The 24,907-nt window shown below is 41.7% G+C and overlaps 1 protein-coding gene across 1 annotated transcript in view; it reads left to right on the plus strand.

The window, feature by feature from the left end:
- The first annotated feature begins 1,899 nt into the window (after positions 1-1,899).
- inpp5a (inositol polyphosphate-5-phosphatase A) overlaps positions 1,900-24,907 on the plus strand; it is a 148,776-nt gene continuing 125,768 nt past the window's right edge. The window contains 1 exon segment of the mRNA XM_086180960.1: positions 1,900-2,387. Coding sequence (XP_086037086.1) covers positions 2,310-2,387 — 78 coding nt within the window. The 5' untranslated portion in view covers positions 1,900-2,309.

The following is a 24,907-nucleotide window of genomic DNA, read 5'->3' on the forward strand; positions in this document are numbered from 1 at the left end:
TTACAAACATTTAATTGCGCACATATTAAAACATGTCCTGGATAATGTATAAAATGATACAATTGAATTTTAAAATGCTAGGTTGTTTTCATGTTCTACTAACAGCCACCTGTGACGCAACATGTGAATTACATGAAACATTTATCATGACATTCAAACGGTATAAAAATCGACACCAGCAGGAAGTGAGGTGTGACATCCTTAAAAATAACAAACTACTTGGTCACCTCCCCTTTTTTACACATAAATCCGGCCTGTGGCATTCTCAGCGACAGAGACGTCAGTGAGATTCAACGGATGCTGCACAATCATATTCATGTCTCGACCTTTGCCAGAATCTCTTCATGGACTCCATCGGTTCACAGCAGAAAAATGTAGTTATTCGATGGCAAAGGGAGATAGTTTCCATGAAAATGCAGACATTTGCTAAGTTCTAGTTGCACTTATAGATACGGACTAAACAGTTGGTTGACACACTAATAGAATGACTCAAGGTTGTTGTGACTGTCCTCATAGCACAGTATTATGACAGGCCCTACTGTGCTCCATGAACATATTCATTATCCAGTATCTAGTTAAATCATTTGTTACAGTTTTTTATGTTTTATGCATATTCATCACATGATTTTGCTATAGCCTGCATCTGAGTATTCATGAGATTTAATGCCACTGCCAAAGGTACTGATAGTGCAGGTGAACAGGAATTCCTGTATTTGCTGAGTCAGCTTTTAAAATGTTGCACAAACGCATACATAAAGATGCACAGTTTACACATCTACAGCCTGTGTAGAAAAATATACTCTCTACAATAAATATTGAGATTCATTTCCCTGCGTTGATAACTACATTGCTTTTAATCTCACAATAAATAAATGATTGCACAGAAGAGTTCAGTAAGTATTTGTCTTTTTGTTGCACTATTTTTTGTTGTGTTTGGTTCATAAGCAAACAAGTTTTAGTGTCCATGTTGTGAGTGAAATTGGGAGTGAGGTAATTCCTGCCCATCTTAATGTCCTCTGGCATCATTCGGACAACAGCTGGGACAAATCTGTTGTGGAAACGTGTTTGATGAGAAGAGATACTCTGGTCTGTGGTATCTGGAGTCCCTCCAGTGGAGCAGAGTGAGCTGGGGGGGTGTCACTGAGGATGCTATCTCTGTGGGTAGAATGTGTCCATGGTCGAAAGTTGATAATTATCTCTGCTTTTTTTGATGATTTGAACAGAGAAGACAAATTATGAACATTTGGAAGCCTTCTGGAGGCGATACCACATCATTTCAACAACCAAGATTAAAAACCTACAGTGCTTGATTCCTGGCCATCTTTGAAAGTAATTCTTATGTTCTATTATAATTTAGTTTTTTTGCTGCTTTATATTGTGTCCTTAGGTCTCGTGGCAGATGTTGTATACATCCCAGCTACGATTATTCATTATAATTATTGCTATTTAGTCATCATTTATGCTGTCACTGGGCAAAAGGTGGTTAACGTCATGTATAGATCATCAGCCTGTCAAGGAGCTGACATAATAATAATAATAATAATAATAATAATAATAATAATAATAATAATAATAATAATAATAATAGTAATGTGAAACAAGTGTATTTCCAGATGGCCATCTGGATTGCTGTTCTCTGCCTACTACAGTGTTGGACAGTCCAGCCCCCCCCCCCTTCAGTCTCCAGTGCAACTTACACTGTTTATATTTCCGCCCCTGGAAAAGGACTCTTATCGAGGGATAGCCCAGTTGTGTCCGATAATAGGCGTTTTTAATGTAGAAGGGGAGCTGCAGTGTTTACGGTGCACTGGCCCTTTAAGAGAGCCCCGCGTTTCCATTGGCACAGTGACGTCAGAGCAGTGCAGGACTCCAGCCTATCGTCTCCAAACAGTGAAGGCAATGGTCCTGGTAGAGTCCTGCTTGAGGAGGGAGACTTTTACACTGCTCAAAGCTAGGCAAACACTCGTCTATGAAATGACCCAGAGCCGTCGAGCACTGGTCGCGGATTAAAAACGGAAACTTTTACGATGGCTGAGAAGGTGAAAAAGTAGCAGGAGAAGCAGCACGCTACCCGCCGCCGCCGCCGCCGCTGACGGACCTTCTACTGCAGAGCAACTCTTCGTAGATGCACGGCCACTGCTGAAAAATATGCTTCAGCCGAGCCGCCTGAGCCCCGGCTTCAGTCGCACATTCCCAGCGTTTTAACCAGTTCCGTGAGACATTCACCGGCTTTCTGCTTGTTTGTTCCCCCCACTTCTTACCTGTAAAGTCCGCTGTTCAAGTCCCCGACCCACCTGCGAGAGAGAATCATGGCAGGGAAGCTGACAACAGCGCAAGGCACAGGAATACTGCTGGTGACAGCCAACGTTGGCTCCCTGTTCGAGGATGTGAGTTCACACACGCTGTTGTGATTCCATTTGTCATTTTTTTTTAATACACACATTCATGCCTTCTTCATGTTTGGCTTTTCAATACAAGCTGGTCACGACTCGTGTTTGTCAAGTCGCGTGCGGTAGCCCTAAACACTCGCGCACCAACACATGGGCCTCCCATAATAACCAGAAAGACTCATTCTGGCTCTCAATGGTAAAAGCTTTTTTGTTTAACATCCACGATGACCCACTTTTTCTCTCACGTCTTCAGCCTGCTCTACAGTAGTGTAAAGATGTGTGTGTACTGGTGTGTGTTGCCATTGATCCGTTTAGGTTTTTGATTTCACCAGGGATGTGGCAGCAGTCAGGGCTGATGTGAGTCCACTTGTGTGCATCACAGATAGGAGAATCAACCTAGAGGCACACGCTTACTGAGGAGTGTGATTGATTTTAACTAATTAGTTTGCTTGCTTGCCATAACAATCCAAAGTCTTATTATGGGTCTTGACTTTGATTTTTCTCCTTCTTTCAATCTCTGCTTAAAAAAACAAAAAATAAAGAAATGCTGAAAATTCAAATAAATATTGCTAAAAAAAAGGTTTTACAGTCGGGGAGATGCAAAAGTTTCGATGTATAAATGCGAACATTGTGGCACCCTTTTTATCAACTTTGATAGGCAAGACAATAACTGCGCCACCCACTGCTCAACTACATGAAAAACATCTATTATCCATAGCCAATGCCATTATTGGATGGAAAGGCGGCATAAATTTGTTTTTTCTTTTGGTGAACTTCTGAAAATGTGGTTAGGTTTTGTGATCCATTCGGATGGGAACCTGTTGATTGACGTTGACAGTTATTCGTGCAACATAAGGCTTTTGCATTTATCTTTTTCAAAATGCAAATGTTCAATTTGCGCTCAAAAAATATGAAGTGTTGTAAGTCTTTATTGTAAAGGCATTTCAGTGCTTGGGTGAGCTGGAAAATTTGGTTTATTGATAAAATGATAAATAGGAACAAAGTCAACAGGTAACCAACGTAACAAATAAATGATGACGTACTTCAATTGCGTGATAGTTAGGGCTCGCCGTTGTCAGGGGTGTTACCAGAACCCTTCCAGGAGCACATAGCTGGGATATTAGTTGGTCAAAACTCTACATTGATAAGTTTTATATCCAGTGTGTTTTGCGTTCCTTCATCTGCATATGTTTTTGCTTGAGGGTTCTCTCACGCTCGTTTCCTTAAGTCTCCTAGCTGTGCCGCCTCCTTCAACAGCAGTAGACAGGAGAATCACAGCGCCACCTACTGCTTACCTCCATGAAATAAAAAACACTCAATATTGGCACTAGTTCTGAAAATTTGGTTAACGTGAAGAGTACACTTGTATGCACTTGCACATCGAGTGTGACAACTTTTCATTCATGTACTTCAGGGGTTTCCTTGCAGTTTCTGTCTGATCGTGCTGCGAGTGGAGTTCTATTATGAGACGATCTGTTGCCACATGCTGGCTCAGTGAAGAAAGCAAAGGCATGCTGAGAGTGTGTGTGTAAAAATAGGTGTGTCATGTGTAATGGTTTCTATGGCTCCTATCATGATTTTCTGTTTCTATCTTGAGCTGCAGCTGAGGAAGCTAATTGCATTAAATGACGGTGGGAAAGTGTCTTACAATATTTTAAGCTGAAACACTCTGTGTCACTTTCAGTGTTGTGTCAATAGAGCCGCCCCCCCCCCCCCCAACCCCCATCCCTGTGAAGTGCTGATCCCAAACATGAGGGAAGAGCTGTCTCCCTCGCTGGAGTCAGCCTATAAATAGCCTGCCTCTCATGTCTTCTGGATTTTTTTTTTTTTTCCGACACCAGACTTGGAACATACCGAGCCAAAATACACACTATAGCATGCTTCCTGCTGTGAGTGTGTGTCATATACAGAAAGAGTCCATCCACAGTTGTCAGTGTGTTGTTTATAATGCGCATGAATGAATCATTTAAGGAGTCTCCACATTTCTGTGTGCTGGCGATGAAAACACCCTGTGATTTGTATGATACTTTTACGAAGTTGGCTGTGAATTCTTACATTGTCTGAATCAGTATATTTACATGCACATTGATATTCCACTATTATTCAGACAATATTGTAGTTTTTATAAGGGTTATATAACCTGCATGTACTAATCCGAATATTGGAATTTTGGGCTATGCTGATTTTAATAAGTTTATAGGTGCATTCTTTAAGCAGCATAATATCAATATACATGCAGCATGCAGAGGCAGGGTTTTTTACTGCAGTTTGCAACCTTCCGTCACCGTGCCTCTAGCTTGTTTACAGCCTTGCGCATAAACTACCAGTCAAAGGTTTGGACATGCCTTCTTATATAATGGTTTTGCTTTATTTTCAAGACTATTTCCATTGTAGATTCTCACTGAAGGCATCAAAACTATGAATGAACACATATGGAGTTATGTAGTAAACAAAATAGTGTGAAATAAATCAAAACGTTATATATTTTAGATCCTTCAAAATAGCAACCCTTTGCTTTGATTACTGCTTTGCGCACTCTTGGCATTCTCTCGATGAGCTTCATGAGGTCGTAACCAGAAATGGTTTACTAGCAGTCTTGAAGGACTTCCCAGAGAGGTTGAGCACTTGTTGGCCCTTTGGCCTTCACTCTGCTGTCCATTTCATCCCAAACCATCTCGACTGGGTTTAGGTCAGGTGACTGTGGAGGCCAGGTCATCTGGCGCAGCACTCCATCACTCTCCTTCTTGGTCAAATAGCCCTTACACAGCTTGGAGGTGTGTTTGGGGTCATTGTCCTGTTGAAAAATGAATGATGGTCCAACTAAATGCAAACTGGATGGGATGGCGTGTTGCTTCAGGGTGCTGTGGTAGCCTTGCTGGTTCAGTGTGCCTTCAGTTTTGAATAAATCCCCAAACGTCACCAGCAAAGCACCCCCACACCATCACACCTCCTCCTCCATGCTTCATAGTGGGAACCATGCATGTAGAGATGATCCGTTCACCTTTTCTGCATCACACAAAGACACAGCGGTTGGAACCAACAATCTTAGATTTGGACTCATCAGACCAAAGCACAGATTTCCACTGGTCTAATGTCCATTCTGAGTGTTTTCGGCCCAAACAAATCTCTTCTTTGTGTTACCTTTCCTTAGTAGTGGTTTCTTAGAAGCTATTCGACCATAAAGGCCTGATTGATGCAGTCTCCTCTGGACAGGTGATGTAGAGACGTGTCTCCTACTAGGGTTAGGGCTGTGAGGCAATGGTGCTAACCACTGCACCACCGTGCCGCCCCACAAATGAACCCTGACAGGGCAAACCTGTTAAGTGAAACCTTTTCAGGTGACTATATCATGAAGAAGGCCAAGGGTTTGCAGGGCTGTCAACAAAGTAAATGGTGGCTACAACGTAAAACATATTTACATTTATTTAACAATTCTTTCTTTGATACATAATTTCATGTATCTTGCTTCATATATTCAGTGTCTTCAGTATGTTTGTGCTTTTTAGAAGGTTGTAAAAAAAAAAAAAAATTGAATGGGAAGTGGTGTCCAAACGGTGGTGCAGTGGTCAGCACTGTCGCCTCACAGCAAGAAGGTTCCAGGTTCGAGCCCCGGCTCGGGCACGGGATCTTTCTGTGTGGAGTCTCCATGTTCTCCCTGTGCCTGTGGGTTTTCTTTGGGTACTCCGGCTTCCTCCCACAGTCCAAAGACATCAAGAGGGGACGAGGCTAATTGGATACTCTAACCCCAACCGGACAAAGCAGAAGGCCGTCCCCATTGAGCCTGGATCTGCTCGACGTTCCTGCCTGTTAAAAGGAAGGTTTTCGTCGCTGCTGTTGCAGGATGTGCTCACGGAGAATTGTTGGGTGTAAATTCATTGAGGGAGTGTGGTACTAGACCTGCTCTACTTGTAAAGTGTCATGAGATAACTTTTGTTGTGATTTGGTGCTATATAAATAAAATTGACTTGACTAAATTGACCGTAGGCGTGGCTGTGAGTGTGAATGGTTGTCTCTATGTTTTGACCCTGCGATGGACTGGAGACCTGTCCAGGGTGAACCCTGCCTCTCGCCCGAAGGCAGCTGGGATGGGCGCCAGCCCCCCCGCGACCCTTAACAGGATAAGCGGAAAAAAATGGATGGATAGGGTGTGCAAACTTTTGACTGGTAGTGTATGGGCTAGCTGAATGCTACCATGGAGACTGCTAAAGAACGGTACAACTCCTGTCTAACTTTCCATGAACATTCAAAGTCTTCTTAACCATGAAATATGAAGTAAGCAAGAATCAACAGAATAAAAATTAGCATCACATACTTTTATTTCAGTCACTCACATTAGGATAAATATGAATGGAAACTCAAAGTGAGAGCAATAGCTCAGCTCCACCCTCAGTCGTCCTGGCAAGCCTTGCTCATCTGAATATGTGTTGGTGCATGTAAACAGGATTTTTAATAAAATATTAACTTTTCCTTAGCCACATAAACAGCTTAGTCATAATATTTTCAATTTTTAAATAAGGTCAAAAAATGTAATAGTATAATATAGAGTGCATGTCAATTAGTTTGGTTCCCTGGCTCATTTCAACTCAATGCTGCAGGCTTGTGTGTTTACAGCCTTTGCATTTGTAAACACACTCCTAACAGCTTGCTGCACTGGTGTGTTTGAACAAGGAGGGGCCCTTTGCAACTATTGATTAAAGACTTGAATGTGAGATGTACACAGATTCTGTTGATTAAAGGTGCAGTAGGGAAATCTTTTACCAGGGTGAGTTGGCTCCAGAAATATGTTAATGACTGATCAGGAAGTTTAGTATCAGATGATTTTGGTGCTTTTGTAGCTCTGGAAGATTGAGGATTGAGATTTTGGTTTGAATGACGCAGATAAAATTTGCACCAGTGGAACTGGACTCAGTCAGGTTTATTAAGACTGACTACTGAATGACTGTTAGTCAGTTGTTCTCAATGTTCTGGAAGTGGAGGAACCAAGAAACCCTAATTTGTCTGCAGGATGTTGGAAAAGTTTTGTAACAGAGATCCAAGTTACATGAATGATTCATTGTCATTGGTTATAGACTGGCTTCACTTGCACACTGGTAGAGGGTTCCCTCCTCTCCAGCTCCCCCTGAAGTTCCTTTCGTATGTTTTCAGTTTAAGTTTTTCTCATTCAAATTTCAGGGTTTAAGGTTGGATTATGTCATATTCTGTCGAGATTATAAAGCTCATGGAGGTAGTTTCTGTGAGGAGTGATGTTGGTTTGTATGGGATGTGCATCTCATCCAGTAAGGTTGAGTCCATATGCATCTTGATACATGTCCACAGGTATGATATGCCTTTCACATCTTAAATAGCAAACATTGGCCCTGGCATGATGATTGCACTGGGGATGTGCTTCTATGTCATGTGGTCATGTGGCGTATGCAGTGGAGATACAGAATGTGCTATCAGCAGTGCCTTGAGGCTCTTCCCTTCCACCACTTGTGATACCAGTGTTATTTGGTGCGCAGATGTCGGTTCCATATTTCCTCACCTGGAGAGAGAATAGCACATTGCAAGTGTCTGTATGTTACTGGAGGAATCTTTCAAGTAATGTTGCATCATGTAGGAACAAATCCAGAGATTGTCTGAATCCTCCGCAGTAGATGTGAAGCAGGAGCGGCTTGTTTCAAATTGCTCAGCTGTGTGGATGCTAACATGTTGGCTTTCTTTTTGCAGTCGTGCCAAGTACACGGGAGGAATATCTAAGTTGAAGGTCGTGTGGCAGCTGAAATTCATGTTAGGGATAAGGCTGAACAATGCCATTGGGATGAAAGAGGTTTGGTTTTGTTCCTACTTTTACCCAGCTTCATACCCTACTGCAAGGAAATCGGTAGTGGGTTGTTTCATCTGCCCAGTCTTGTAGACTTGCTAGTTTCTTTGCTTTTTGTGTGTTGTTCATTGTTACTTATTAATTTGGAGCACCCTAACCTGCAAAGTTTTTCCATTTATGTCAGTTAAACCTCTTGCCTGGTGCCAGTCATGTTACAATTGAGAGTCTACACAGGGTGTTTATTTTGAAAATTGAGCCGCATCACAGCTGGGGTTAACCTTTATTGATTTTTCTTTTTTGTTTATTCAGTCTCACGTGCTCACTTTTGTGTTTGAAAGGTAAAGTAACCCCTCTGGCAGAGACCTGGGGGGTCATCCAGTCGATCCAAACACAGCAGGGTTCAGATTCTAAACAGAGCAGCAGGAAGCCACATGGATACACGGAGCACATGAACAGGTGTTACACAGTCAAGTATTTTACTTGTGTCATTTTACTGCATCACCTTAGGCTGAGTACAGACACACTGACTTGTAGAGATTTAGTGTATTTCAACACTCAACATCAAGGTTCAGCCAGTAACTCCAATACACACTAAGTGTAGGCTGTAATGTAACTAACCAGTAATAATACTGGCTGACATTGGGTTGAGAAAGTCACGGCATCTTCAGAACCTCCCAGATGATGATGATGATGATGATGCTACATCATTCTCCCTGGGTCTCAGGATACCTTCTCCCTAGGCTGGGTTTAATCATTTGTTCCCATCAGCGGGAAGGCAGTGTGGGAATCTTTACTACATGCCTGCACTGCACATGCACGCATAGTTTTACATGCGTGTATTTTAAACCTGCTAAAAAAACTGATGGACCCATTTTCCATTACTAGTAGCCAAGCTGCCTTTTTATTTTTTTGGCTAGTGTATCACATTCAACAGGGTAACATGGTAAAGGAACAGTGGGGGACAGCAAAGTTTTTCAGCAGTTACCATTTTATATCTTTTCTTTTAGCACTAATTGAACAATATTACATTGCTACTTGAATGCAGATGAGCTGAATTTGTGGACGAGCTGACCAAAAGTTGCAGAAGTTACATTGGTTGCGGCATAAATGGGCCACAAATTATTGCTTTTCACCGGAGTTGTAATCTATGCCAATTGTGGGCGGCGCTGTATAATAGCAGTTTCTACTGCAGGGCCATATGATCCAGAGGTGAATGCCTTGAACATGGCACAAAAAATGCCAGATGTTTGCCAGTATTTGTGGATTATTTTAGCCAGTGTAATGGGTCTTAATTTAGCGCAAGAACTGATGCGTAAATAAACATGTGACTGAGGTAGAGATGTCATAATACCAAAAATTCAGTAGTTGGTGCTAAGCTCAGTGAAATTACACAAATTCTCGATACCAATTTTGATACCAGGGTAAAAAAAGAATTTTCCAAGATTCCATGTAAACCCAATTAGTGTTAAATCTGGTCGCGGTGAGATTTCAGAGGTCAAATTGTCTATTACATAGAATTCCATTGGCATCATAAACAGTAATTTTTTTTTGAGGATGGGCCATTGTGTTTTGACAATTCATTCGTAACTATATCTTCCATGAATTTAGCTAGTTTTGACAAGATACTTGCAAGATACATGCTCTCTTTCTTTTCTAATCGAGGGTGCATTTCTATGAGCAGAACCCGTCTACGGGCCCCCCATTAGACATTCTCTGCCACGAGGTAGTGCAACAGTACCAGGCTAACATTAAAAGTACAGCATGAGCTACTCAATATAAGCCAGTGTGAAATGTGCTCACCATCGCAAACATCATGTAACGTGTATTTCAATATGGCAGATTAAAAAAAACAGAAAACGTTCATTCTTTGGATCATTGGCCGCAGTTGCCATTTTGATGTAGTCTTTCTTATGCCATGTGTAGTCACTTGCTACTTCTGAATGTAAGTAGCCTAGCGACTGCAAATCTCTGGGGCGTATACTGCCCCCATCAGTTCTGAAGAGGCGCAGCACTGATTCCAACGCTGGCCTCGATGCTTCTGGTGCCTTAAATGGGTATCGTTTGTGCTCTGTAGTTTTAGAACCGAGTGGTATCGCATGTATCAGTTCTTGTGACACCCCTTGACTGAGGTGATCCTGATGTTAGAGCTGTTATTTTAAAAATGTGATTTCATTTCAGTATGTGTACATATTTTTTTTTTGCAGAGCTCTGAAGTGTTTGGAGTTTGGTTTATTGTAACAGGCTGAAAATGACTGTACTCATATACCACCAGTAGCTGCACCATGATGCTTCAGTTATAGCTTTTATTTTGAGAGCAGACTTGAAGCATGAACTTTATGCAAACAAAACCACCCTAAAGGCATCACCAAAATACACATAGTCAGAATATTTATTGAAATTCATCTTTGAAAACCTCATGAAGTGCAGAGCTCAAGCTACAACTTGGTCTGCTGCTCATAATCAACAATTTGAAGATGTTTTCCTTATCTGACATCTGAGAAATATATTGGTGTACGTGCCTGTACAGGTTTGTCCGTTACACTTCACTTAAATAACAGGAACTGGGATCCAGTTGATTTTGTCTGCCACCTAAATCTTCCTCTCTGTTGAGCTGTCTCACCACACCACACTCAGTCCAAAGAGCTCCAAACACTTGACTTGAGTTGGCTCACATTTGTGCAGCATGGATCTCACTGAACCAAACAAAAATAACATTTCCCTTTCCAATAGAAACCATAGGTGTGACTTTATTGCCCTTATCCACTGTGTGATGTTTTCATGTGGTGTAACAGAAGCTGTCTTGCTGACAGTCATTGAGACATCGTATCATGACTTTGGAGATTCTCCAGTGGGCAGATCAGTAGGATTAACCCAAATGACTAAAATCTGACAAACGGATGCCAAAAGATGCTTTCCAAGCCTGCACAAGTCTCTTCCTCTCCTCCATCCACATTCTCAAGTGTCCTCACAGCCGTTAAGACTGGTCACGCGCTTTGACTTTCATTTGATTACAGCCACTCTGTTTTTGATTACCTACACCTCTCGTTTGCCAAACCCAGATGGCCATATGGTGATGGGATATGGGTTTGGTCCTCCATCTTTCCCACTCTCCTGTCCCCGGACAGCTCATTAGCTTAGGCTATCACAGCCCAGACCCCACGGAGTTGGCAAACCTCCACCTCTAAAGATAGAACAGAGCAGGAGAGAAATACCTGCATGAGTGTGTGTCCTCAAACCTGGATGCTGTTTGTGTGTGTGTATACACAGCTTCATTCACTCTGATACTTGTTTGTGATTTGCAGGTTGTTTATCAGTACCAAATACAGTCCTCTGCAGCTTATACATGGATAGGAGTTGTGTGGTGAAGATGTTAGTGCAGTTAGCAGCATCGATGCTGGAAACTATATTTAGCATTTAGTCACATGGCTGTTGGTCTAACTCAATAATGTAGTGGAGCATTCAGGATGAGTATTTATAGGATTGGCAATGTATGAGGGACAAATGTGTGATATGAGTGGTATTGTAAGTAAGAGATGAAGGAAGCTAACAAGGTGATAATGGCTTCATTCTCAGAGTTTAGTTTGTGTTCACAGTTTCGTCCTCTCAGCCCGACTATTCAGAGGAGAATCTCACCAGCAGAGACTGTGACTAAATACCTCATCCGACAGCTTGATTTTGTGTTTCTTCCCCTGCCAAAGTCCGTTCCACTGTGTTGCTACAGGAGTGGAAAAGTTTATGAAACAAAGATCAGATGATGCTATTTCGGTGTTCCCCCAGCTCTGCCCTCCTCCATCCTGTCATAACAGGGAATTAGAATTTCATAAGGAAAAGATGTTTGAAGGAGCTGCATTAAAAAAAGCCAATAAATTGAAACCTGCTGCACCTTAAATTCATTATTATTGCTTGGAAAAGGTTTCTTTTTAAATCATGCATGACAAAAACAAGCAAGTATGCTGGAGTTTGTAGTTTACAAAGAAAGCCTCTTGGTGTGAAGGCTGAGGGTTCTCTTGGATCATTTTTTTTCCTTTTATGAGATGCAATCCCTGTCGTCTGTTTTTTCACAAAGCCATTTGCTTTGATGTAATACGCTAAACTCACTGATTCATTAAAGACCAACAGCTTTCACAAAATGCCCTGCAAAAATAATGGAATAACTTTTATGGTTATTAAGGCGTTACAGCTTGCTGTCACCAATCTCATCTCTATTGTTTCTTTGTTTGCCTGAAAGTTTTTGGTGAAACCACAAAAGTCTCATGAATTTACTTTGCCACTGAGTGGTCAATAGTGTTGGGCGGTGTCTTCTGGACTTAATCCTTCCTTTCCCAGTCACCATCCCCATTGCCGCTGCAACTGTGTTTTTTTTTTCTAATCATGAATGCTGTCAGCATCAGGAAGAAGTGAATGTTGCATGACCTGATCAGTCATAAAACCTCATCTTTATTCTTCTCTCTCTTCAGCAGATAAATTTCAGCCACTGTCATCAGTGAATGTCTTCTTTATTTTGCAAATTTCCTCATATTCTACTGCCTTGGATTTTTCTACAGATGGAAATGCATAGCAGCAGTCGAACAATCTCCCCTTGTGTCAAAGAAACTTCTGTTTTTATACATCTGCCTGAATTCAGAGTGCTTCTTGACTTCTTATAAATGGCTGCAGGGTTCTTTTAGATGCCATTCACTCAGAAAAAGACAAGTCTTGATTTCTTGCCGCAGTAAGAGTTGCTGATTTGGTTGCTCAGAAGTGAGGACTGAGGTCTCACTGTGGATGCTGCATGTGATTCATCCTCATCCTTGATCCAAATTAGGAATTTTCATGCTGCCCTCAGCCAGAGCAACCTTTTGTGATGTGCTGAAATCAAACCAGAAATTTACACTACTCAGTTTTCAGACCGTCTTTTGGCGCAGTGTGTTGTTTTATTAAAGCTCCAACATCGCTGTATCCCTCCCTTGTTTTATATCTTTTTGGTACATGCAGCATTTCTGGCTGATTCTCTGAGCTGTATCGCCAATGTGCTGAGTCAGGTCACTGTGCCCCTGCAACAGCACAGAGGAGAAGAGTCTGTTCAGGTCCAAACCAACAGAGGTATGGGGGTGGTTGTGGTGGTGGTGGTGGTGGGGGGGGGGGGGGGGGTGTTGTTGCTGAGGTGGCAAATGATCTACTATATCTCCCTGGCCAGTAAGGGCTGTTGAAGATGTCAGTCCCAGACCTAGACAGGAGGGTTTATAGTTGGGGTCTTTCAGGGGAAATGATGCATGCACTGGCAGGTATGTGAACCCAGAGACAGACATGCACTTTAACTGTCTGTAATATGTAACACGAGACAGGGTAGACAAAGTCATCTTTTTCCAGAGTTCACTGACCCTCGCTCACCAAGGTTTGATTGAATGAGAGTGTCTATGAGAGCAGAAGCAGACAGTGAACAACCCAGTCCCCATTGGACTCAGATAAGGAACTGGGATAAGGGTGGGAATGTCAAGGCAGACCAAGAAAGCTTGGGCTCCCTCAAAGAGCCAGAATTATCTATGATGGGAAAGAACCCCCCCCCCCCCCCCCCCACAACACCTACCCATCAACTTAATCAATTCATTAAGTCATTCAGGACGGTACCTTCAATGTCTGGTGTTGGGTCATGACGAGGTGGCCACTAAATACCAAACAATTTGAGCTGCATTCATGTTGAATTTGAAAAAATACAGTACATTCAAAAACTGTTAAGCTGAGGATACATAGTGTGTCTCTTTGTCTGTCCAGAAATGTGGCGTTCTTGTTGTAGTTGGGCACACTATGAAGATATCCCCTGAAACCATAATATGACTTTTTCGAACATCCAAATCTCATGTAAAACACAGAAGCCTTTGTAGGAAGAAAATAAAATGTGAAATTAAGTCATGCCCCATTTTGTTTTTATCAAAATGTTTTTTGGAGAAAGTTTGGTTTCATCAACACAACTTGAGTATACATGCTCACACACAGCTCCAGAACTTTGGAGACAGATGTTTCACACACAGCATAAACTAAAATTTTAAAGGACTGAAATGCTGCCCTGGTCCAATAATGTTCGTTCCAGCTCTTGGGATAATGTGCAGAATTTGTTCTTTCTGCTGTGCAGAGATAATCACAAAAAGATCTTCACAAGCTTTTTGTCTGAAATATTTCCCCTTAATTCAGTTGCGTGAAATTCAGAGGATGAAGAATGAGAAATTGAGTGAAGGAAAATGTAAAATACAGTGAGGACCATGTTTTAACCCACTGGCTTTTTTTTGGGGGGGGGGGGGCATTGTGTATTATTTTTGTATGCAAGTTGAGTGAACTGATAGTCTCTGAATATCTCTGTCTCGTTAATGTTAGATTAGAAAAAGTTCAAATCTGCAAATTTGATGGCCTGACAGTTTAGCTGCCAAAGGGAGTGTTCAGTAACATATTATTTCTGTTGAGAGACTTAATGGAATAATGGAATATATCAAATGTTCCTTCCTCCTTTATCCCCATGAAACAATCATCTTTCCATTCCAGTATTTTTCAGCATGGGCTGTATTTTCCAATGGGTGTCCACTGTTCTCATTTCCATCCCTAAATGTTTATTCTGGGAGAAGGGAAGGTTACAATTAAAACAATATTGGCCTGTTATTCAGCCCCTCATTTCTATCAGTCTGGAACAAAACATTTTAGCTTCTGTCTCTTTAAGCCCACCCCCCACCCCTGCCTGCTTTCTTCTGATTGGCCAGCCCTTTGGAAACCTTCTTAGGGGAAGCATCCATGTTATTTGGTCCCGAGCATAAGAAAGACCATCTAAATACATCTTTGACAAATGGACATAGAGCTGTTTGATATGATGCGTCACGTCAAACAGTTAGGAAGACATTCTGCGTAGGGCAGGCAAGTGGTCGAAAGAAACCTCACTCAGACGATACAAGCTGCTTTATTTAACCTGATGAAGAATCACAGAAATGGGAGGAGATAACAGCTGCCCCTAGAAAATGTCTGCATAGACATGGTCCTGATTTAGACGGCGGAAAAACTGGGGTTTAATGCTAAAAACACCAGATTAGGGGGGGAAGTGGACAAGGTACCGCGCTTCAACACGTTGGTTGTGATATTTTCAAGGACATTCAGATTTGAGTCCTAGGATTATATACCACCATATATGGGTGAATGACAATGAAGTATTTTGATTACTTGTAAGGTAGAAAAGTGCTAATGCATATGCATGATGAAGTCTATTAGGCTCCTAGAGAGGGTCTGTCGTATATGCAGCACTTCACATCAAGACGTCTCTCATCCCAGGCAGCTGTTTGGCATCTTCCCACTCAAAGCTCTTCATAAAAAAAAAGAAACAAAGAACTTGAGTTAAATTTAGTCATTTAAAATGTGGTACTAAATAGTGATGCACGTGTCCAAATTTGACAGTATTGGAGCAATTCTGTTTATGCCACGTGTCTCAAACATGCCAGTGTTGACCTAACAGTTGAAAAGATGACGCCACGGTTACTGGCAATCAGAGTCCCAGTGAAAGTGTGAAGTGATCCCAACTGAAAAAGATGCTGTGATAAAAGCTGACTGTCCATTGGTCAACAGAAACTCTGCATCAGACATCGTTTTTATGCACCAGCTGCAGCATCTGACATCAGTGGTCCGATAACTCGTCAAGACTACATAATTTATGCATAAGAATCATCAATATTTTATGTCTTTTACTCCTCAGAGACTGCAGTGTTGAACTTGTTTTGCAGGTTTGACAAAAATGTTTATTTATGGCACTTGTGTGACAGAGATGAGCAAGTCCTCACCTGCAGGCTTTCGCCTGGCATGAAGCTGTGGTCTTGGTTCTTAACACCTGCTGAAACACTATGCTGTTGTTTCATGATTCCAGAGATTCCTCTTCTGGGTTGCCCTTCTTTTCCCATCTCACTCCCTTTATCTCCCGCAGAGACCTCGACACTCACCAGTCCTCTTTATCTTTTTCCCATACACACTCAGACAGCCACACATTCCCAGCAGGATGAGTGTTTATTTAACCCTAAGCCTTTGATGGAGAGTGCTTATTGTCTCTGTTCCACTCATAGTCAGGGGGTGAATATTTCCCAGTTTAGGCCATTGTTTTTTTTCCACCATGGCCCCCAACTAGCTGGTCTGGCCAAGTCATTAAGCAGGGACTGGTACTGACTGGGCTTATATGACTCTACTTTTCCCTTCTGCCTCAACTTTGTCACAGCACCTGGACAGCAATAACATAAGGGTGTGTTACATAGATTGACATGATGTCCTCCATTGCTCTGAACTATGCCCCGTTCCTTTAGACATCTTGCAAAGCCATAATGGAAAACTCCTTCCTTGTGAACTTCACTGTCTGACATCCTTTGCTCTGGTTCAAGCTGCAGCTCTCGTGTGTATGTGTGTGTGTAGCTTGGTGTATTCAGTACATGTTGATGTTTGTTGTGTAGGTCTGATGATCACTTACATGCTGAAAAATGTTCGTGTTGCTTTCTTCCTCATGCTTTCTTCCTCAAGATGCAAGTGAAGGGCCAGCTGCACTGGAAAGGCTGAGGGGGTAGGATCTGGAGTGTCACTCCTCAGCAAGCTGCTGTGGTGTTGGGGCTTGGCGCCTGCACTAATTACTGCATCATTAGTCCTCCCACTGTCAGCCTCTCATCTGGAGTCAATGATGGAACAATCACAGACTCTGAATACACCATTTTTATTTTTTTAGTCTTCGGTAAAATAGATCGTAAGAATTATAATTTGATGTACACAGTATAATGAAACAAATATGACATTAAAACCTTTACATATATGAAAAGCGTGTAGTTATAAAAAGTTTCCCGGAGCAAATACCACCAACAAATCAAATTCTACATGTATAATTGCAGTTTTTAACTGACAATATTATTTCACCGAAAATTTTGAATATTTTCTCCAAATTGACAAGCCTATTACAAAATTCTTCCGAATTAAAGTCTCTTTGTTTTTACAGGGAAATATTCCTATTTAACTCATTTATTTCATCTGCCAAGAAGTTGTTTTTATTTTTTTGAAACCAGGAGTGTCAGGGGCTTTCTGAGGGAGGTATGTGCCTGAGTGAATGTTGAGAAGAGCCGCTCAAAGTCACTGATGTCAGCACGTATTTGCATACTATGGGGTTGTCAAAACTTTAAAAAAATACATATAAAAATACGATGTGTGACCTCAGATTAATTTTTTTCTAGGATATGCTGATATTTTACAACTGATTTGGCAGATGGATTGATATTGGCTGATGCCAATATCTTCTGTATAAAAAGTTTAAATGATATTAACATTTTGATAACATGAAAATACAAAAAGTCAACTTGAAAGAGTACATTTTTCTTTATTTTCAGAAATTTGGAGACGGCCATTGTTCATTGCTGCTTCATCCTAAGCAACAAGCAGCAACAATGAAGAAACAAATCTTTTCCTTGGATGATGTTAATGTCGGCTATCTTACCAATACCCACATATTTAAGAAATAATGAATATCTGCTGATATGGATGACATGTCAACATTATCGTGCGAAAGAAGAAAAAAAAAACTTTGAACCTATTCAAATGCCTGTATTTGCACATTATGTTAATAAACTCTTAGGTGATGTCATGGCTTTATTAATTTACAGTCCTTAACAGGACAAAACGTTACAACGGGGCAGGCAAGACATCTTTTTTTTTTTTTTTTATAAATATCCTATACATGTAAAAAGTAATCTACAGTAAGTCCTGTTGTGGACTCTCTCTCTCTCTTGTTCTTTTCATGGAGTTCTTGGGGAACTGAACGTGATGCCGCTCGGAGCGAGAGCAAATAAAAAAAAAAAAACATTTAGATGTGTATATAATACTCCTTGCACCCTTTTCTGCCCAAAATCTCGAGTAGTCCAAATGAAGCTTACGTATTTTTAGACGGGGCTGAAGTATTTTCGGTTTGATAACTTCAGTTGTTGGCTCTTCATCTCTCTAGAGAAAATCCTGTTTTTAGGGTGGGTGCTGGCAAACTGCTTTCCAGTTGCATTACTGCCACAATAAACTGCTCTCAATGGATAACATCATGGGAATCTATATTATTTCCTAATCTAGATCATCTCTGGAACATGCAGTGTTGGTTACTGCGTTATTAGTTACTGCCAAAAAAGTAACTCTGGCAGTAACTAATAATCAAACGCATTATTTTTAAAATTCAATAACTCAGTTATAGTTACTAAACGATCCGTTTATTAGTTTATTTTACGTTATTTTACTGTCTCAGCTGAGCTACTGTGTCGGGGGGGCTTGGGAGACGTGCGATAGACAGGAGGAGAGTAAGCTGCGCTGTCGGTGCGTGGTTGTTGATAATAAGAACGTGCAAGACATCATGGCGGAACCTAGGGCAAGTTTCTTCACGTGGAAGTACGCTCACTGCTTCTCCTTCGTTGAGCAGAAGGAGAAAGATGTTTATGCAAAATGCAATTTATGTCTCGGAACTAAGACCCTGTCTGCGGCCGCAAACAGCAGCTCTAATCTATTAAAGCATCCAGGCACGCAGCATGCGACGGCGACGAAACTTGTTGCTAAAGCTAGCGGGTCAGGGACCGGCACAGATACCGACACAGATGTCACCGCACCCCGTGCACCTAAGCAACAGCGCCTGAGTTGTTCTTTTCAGCGAGGGAGTGCTGCTGCTAGCCAGGCTAAAGTTAATCAATCAATCACATGTGTTTGTATAAATATAGACCATATCTCTTAGCAGAGTTCAGTTCAGTGATGAAAATGCATGTCAAGTAGTACAGAGCAAACAATGTTGACAGTTATGAACTTTTTGTTTTGTAATATTAGTTACTTTTCATAGTAATGCTTTACTTTTTGGTTTTAATAACTGAGTTAGTAACTGAGTTGCTTTTGAATTGCAGTAACTAGTAACTATAACTAATTACTGTTTTTCAGTAACTAGCACAACACTGGTAACATGTAAAAGACAACAAGCGCGATGTGAATGAAGCCAGTCATGACAGTCCCATAGAACTGAGTTGCAAGACTTACTGTAGTGCTGTAGTTTGACCACCATTTCCCCTTTCTCTCTGAAAGTGTCATGAGCTTTGCCAGTTTTCCAACTGTTGTATGTGTGCATGGTCCCTCTTTCTTATCACCTCTGGCCTTTGCTGAGGTTTGTCACTGGGTCTCTCACCTCCGACAGTTAAGTTTCCACAGCTCGAACAATATAAAGCCTCCCTATTTCTGCCTCCCCTCCGGGGGCTATTTATAAGCATCAGCTGCAAGTACACAGTATCTTTGTCTAAGACATCCTATTTTTTTTTTTTATGTTAGTGTCAAGAAAAATGTTCCATGGTTCACTGGCTTGGAAACTGTGACAGTTGGGTTTGAGCCTCACCCACTTTTCCACTTCTAGTGAGAAAATCTGAGAAAAAGTAAAGCAAACAATAGGTCAAGTTGGGATTAGCCATTTCCTTTTGGGACACATTCTGATTTTTGGTGTTTTGTTGTGTTTTTGTTCCTTTCAGTATAAATACTTCTTTCTGCACGTCTGTTTATCAGAGGAGAGGCTGGCTCGTTGTTGTCTATGTGAAAGTGTCAGGTCAAGCAGTGTTTTAAGTGGAGAGGTTGGATTGACTGGCTTCAGATAAAAGGAAAAAGACTTCACACTTGGCCAGTACACACACTTAGCCGAAGGGTTGCCTTGGCTGTTTGCCTGCAGCTTGTCAGTGCTCCTTCACACAAGTGTCAGTTCATCTCAGAGGGCTCCGTTGGATGGGCCAGCCCTGCAGTGCCAGTCAACATATCGGCTGAACAGATGGCACAGTGTCCACCTCGCTTATCCACACAAGCTGACTTGTTAGAACAAAGACCAAGTCTCCCTCAAAAAGGAGTACATTTATCCAGCTGCTAATGCTCATCGTTGAACTTTTATAGGCATTTGCTTTGTATGCATGACAGATGGAAACCTTGTTAAATTGAGAAGGTACACATTTTAAATGGATGTTCCTGTAGAAAACCCTTCGTAATGCGTTGGCTGGGTCGGCCTTTACTGTACCAATTAAGTATTGTGGTAGCAGAAAAGAAGTAATAAGTCATGTACTTAGGCTTTTTAAACATGTCCAATGGATATAAAACTGTCAGACACAAAACAGTACAAGGGTTTACAAGGTCTGGCATCTGTTTTGCGCTTCTGTCTTGTAAAATAAGTGAAAAACAATCTGCTAGCTGTTTCTTAATGTGTCACAACTTTATTACAAATCCTTATCAGAGACACTGAAATAATAGTTGAATGAGCAGTCTGCTGTTGACCGCCAGGAGTTGATCTGTTCCTCTGTTGTACTTGTTGCAAATATATTGACAGTACATTATTGCATTTTAACGCATTAATGCACATTTCTGCTGTTTGATTAACACACAGTACGTGGTGACAAAAACAAACTCTGTGGCTACAATGCTCTTGCTCAAATAAATAGACGTTAGTAGAGGTTGTGAGCCACAGGTTATCAAAGTCTGAGATGGTAGGCTGGGATTAAGGTGCCTCCCCTTACACTCTTTGTAATACTTATAGTTCAGTTACTGGATGCTCACATTATAGTCAAGCTCACCTGTCTGTCCGGATTTAGCTTCTGCGTCTTGGAAACCACTGTATTTCGAAACAGTATCTTGAACCAAATCACAATTATTCAAGTTCTATGAGATGTCCTGTATTGCGGATTGACGGCTTTTATTCCTCTGTACCTTTTGATACCCTCAGCCATAAAGTTGCCTCAAACCAGGTGATGGAAACACAACATACTGAAGTGCCTTTATTACAGTTAAATATGCACTCTGCCTGCCATATCAATAAGCCTGGCTTTTTGCCGTTGTGGTCAGTGAGTTTGTTTGTTACCCTGGGGAACCAGGTTCAAGACCAGGATGGGTCGGGGTAACTACACTTTCAGTTCACTTCCACCCCTAGTTTCTTCTTTTGGTAAAATATCCACAATTCACTTAAAATTTGCTTGACAGTTAAATGGAAGAACAGTTAATGAGCCTCCCCTCAAGCTGTCTGGGCCCCCCACCCCCCATTGAGGTCCTTCTCACCGTGCCCTGTTGTCCTGAATTGCATCGGCAGCAAACCAGTGTTTACCCAGGACTTTACTACTTAGATATAAACAGTAGTTTAAATGTGCCTATTACTAGGAGTTGGTCCGTTTAAGTTATGCTTTTCACCACAAGAGACAAGTCCCTTCAACTGTCTCCAGTACTGGGGAGCTGCAGTGTGTGTTTCCTGTTCTGATATGCTGGAGAACGTCTGGGCCCTGTTGACTGACTCCAGCTAAAATGGTGGTGAAGCAGAGATGAAGTATGTCCGCATTCTCTGCAGGCAGTAAAACAGATTAGGCATCGGACCATGCAGAGGCGTTTTTTTTTTTTTTCCTGTTTCACAAAGTGACTTGTTGTCTTATCTGTTTGGCTGCTCACCAACGAGAAGTGTTGTGTGTAGGGACACTTAAGAACATAGCTTGACTAAGGATGCTGATCTGGGCCTGGCCTTTCCTGTCCGTCATATTCTCTACTTCCTTCCCAGCAAGTGAGGAAGACTGTGGGAACCTTTGCCACAATCTGAAAATGCAGATCAGAAATGGGGTGTTCAATTGTCTGGAGGCAGATGACATCTTTGGTTGACCTGTAGTTGACCGGAGAACTGATGCTGAGTTCACACCACACACTGTTAGCCCTGGTTGTGGGTTGATGAGCTCGCAGACAGAAGCCCCAGAACACAGGTTAATCTGCACTGTGTGTTAACTGTTTCATACTGCAAGTTAACGGTTTGCAGATAGGTCACAGATATCCAGATATCTAGCAGGTTGAATATCTGGATCAAGTCGATGACGAGCTACAGCCCTGAGAGTCAATGTGGGGCAAACATATAGGAGGGAACCTGGTTCATAAAATGTACTCAACTGTCCAATTTGAAAAAAAATGGTGTTTTTAATTTTTTATCACTTGCTGCACGTCTCCTCCTCCTCCCTCATCCATATTGCTCATTATGTTAGCCTAGCATGTAGCCCAATGCACCACTGATGCCCACAGATAAATGCATCAACATTGAAACTGCTACAGCTTTATTGTCCAGCTGAACAATAAACGGTAGCCAGATAGTAATTGATAACTTTCTGTCATTGCATTGATGGAGAATCTTCCATGTCTGCATCACAACATAATTAGAGTCAAGAAATTTCCACACCACTAATAATGTAGTACCTAAATACTAGTTTCTACCACTTAGGCAGACATTCCACACATTCATGGTTGATCAGCACCTACTTGAAGAGCTGTATATATTCCCTAAGCATGCATATTGGTTTTCCAGTGCAGGTGTGCCCCTTTACAACATATAGAGGAGCACTAATGTGTCACACACACACACACACACACACACACACACACACACACACACACACACACACACACACACACACACACACATGCATGTTTAGAAGAACTTAAGCACACAATGCTTTTGCTTCTGTGTGACTTTGTGGAATGTCTTTGCTACAGGGTGTTTTAGTTCTTCTGAAAGAATGATTAGCTTTTCTCAGAGAAAACAGTCAAAGACTGTTTGTGAGTTTGTATGAATTGTGCATCTGGAACAATGAGATTACATAGAACTTTGTCTCTCAATTCCTGTTTACGCGTCTCCCCCGATGACTAGTCTACACTCCTTATCCTGTGTGTGTGTGTGTGTGTGTGTGTGTGTGTGTGTGTGCGTGCGTGCGTGCGTGTGCGTGCATGCATGCTTGCATGCAGTAGTCTGACTGTGTGTTTCCCCATTTTGCCCTGTCTTATTGTTTGTCTTCTGCTGCAGGTCTCCAGAGAATGACAGAACTGCCTGGGTGTGATTGTGTGTGTGTGTGTGTGTGTGTGTGTGTGTGTGTGTGTGTGTGTGTGTGTGTGTGATTAGATATAATAGATGACGAATGGGAACAGACTCAAGTGAAGAGGAACTCTGTTGGTTGCATCTGGAAAACTGATGAGGTGCTTTGTGAGGCGAGAGCATCCTGCACTTGAATCATTGTGAGGCTCGGAATAGATCAGAGGCAGCGCAGTATTCAGTTTTGGCAGTCCTCTTTTTGCCTTTCCTCAGGTGAAATGTTGTTTTCAGTGTCTGCCCACATCACAGCTCCCACTCATCAATGCAATGCAGTACTTCATGCTTGAAGGTCTTTCCATTCTTGGGCAACCCTCATTGCTTAGTCTCTGTGATTTTCACACCTAGAATTTTTGTAGATTACTTCTTTTTTTTTGTTTTAACTTGTTCTTGCATGACCATAAGATGGATGTCTTTCCTCTATCAACATAATAAGGTTGACTTTTTTTCATTCTATGAATTGCACCAGCAGCCATGCATATTTGTCCCCATCCCACTCCTGCAAGATTACTTCAGTCCTTAATAAATCCTGATCCGCAGGATTCTGGACCAGATATCAGGCACTTAAGCGTACTGTACAACTCAGTGATGACAAGAGTGAGCTTAGGCCAGTGGGAGACTGGAGAGATTTGTGCTCTGATGAGCTCTTAGTATCCACATATCTCAATATGACACGCATTGTTCTTATTTCTGCCATGGGCGACCTGCTGTTGTTAATTTGACCTGTTTTCTTTCTTCCTGCCCCACTCATTCCCTCTGTGCTGCCCGCTGCTCTCTCTCAAACAGCTTGTGTCTGATTTCCTTGAAAGTTTGTCTAAAGTTGAGATTTGAGGATGAAGTAAGTTCAGGTGCATGAAAGAGTTTTTTTTTCCCATCATAAGAATGATGGAAAAAAAGCAATGAATTACAGCTTCACTGATCCCTTGACCCATGTCTGGAGATGCCATGGCCTGCAGCATCGAGCATAAAAGACAGCATCAGCATCTTCCTCTAGTCTGTATGTTCAAATTCCAAAACCATCAAACACTTGAGGATCACAACATGTAACCAACAATACTATTACTACTACTACTACTACGACTACTACTACCAGTGGCCATGTATTGTGCATCCAATCAGTGGGTGAGATCCACATGCCTGCTCATCCTCCTCCACAGCTGTACTTTGTGATTAAGCACATGTCCATATGCTGAACTGGAAAACATGAGCATGTTAGCATTGTCACTCTGACTACGTTGGCATGCTGATGCTGGATCTTTTCTTGGCAGGCCGTGTCTAATTACATCATCACAGAGCCTCTGGCCGGGTTGTAGATGTTCTTGTTTTCCTCACAAGATTGTGGTGTCACGGTATGCCATGTGCCAAAGATCAATTGACTGAAGGGTGCTTTTGACTTAAGTATGCAGAGAAATATGTGTCCAAATTTGTGATATATTCCTCTGTGTTTCTCTGGATAAAATAAGTTTATTAAAGACAATTCTCCATACTAGACCAAATCTTCAACGCTGAAGTTTTAACTCTTCATGCCACTAAATGTGTGACACACTTGAAATGTCCTCTGAAATGTAGGCCATCCTACTTTTCCCCGCTGCTGCTCTGTGGTGCCGGTTCAAAGTTGTAACACAAGATTGTTAAAATTGACAAGCAGTCAGCTCTGAATTGAAATTGCCAAAAAGGGAATAATAATAATAAAAAAAATTCTTTTAATGCCTTGTCTACATGACGCTTACCAGGACTGGGCTGAGATAAACAACTGTTGGAGAGTCTTTTGCTGAGTGCCCTTGTAACTCATCTTGTCAGGGGGATCCTCCAGAGTGCCAAGAA

This window comes from Aulostomus chinensis, chromosome 16, assembly GCF_037954235.1.
Source record: "Aulostomus chinensis isolate RoL2024-O1b breed Wild chromosome 16, RoL_Achi_v1.0, whole genome shotgun sequence".
Lineage (NCBI taxonomy): Eukaryota > Metazoa > Chordata > Actinopteri > Syngnathiformes > Aulostomidae > Aulostomus > Aulostomus chinensis.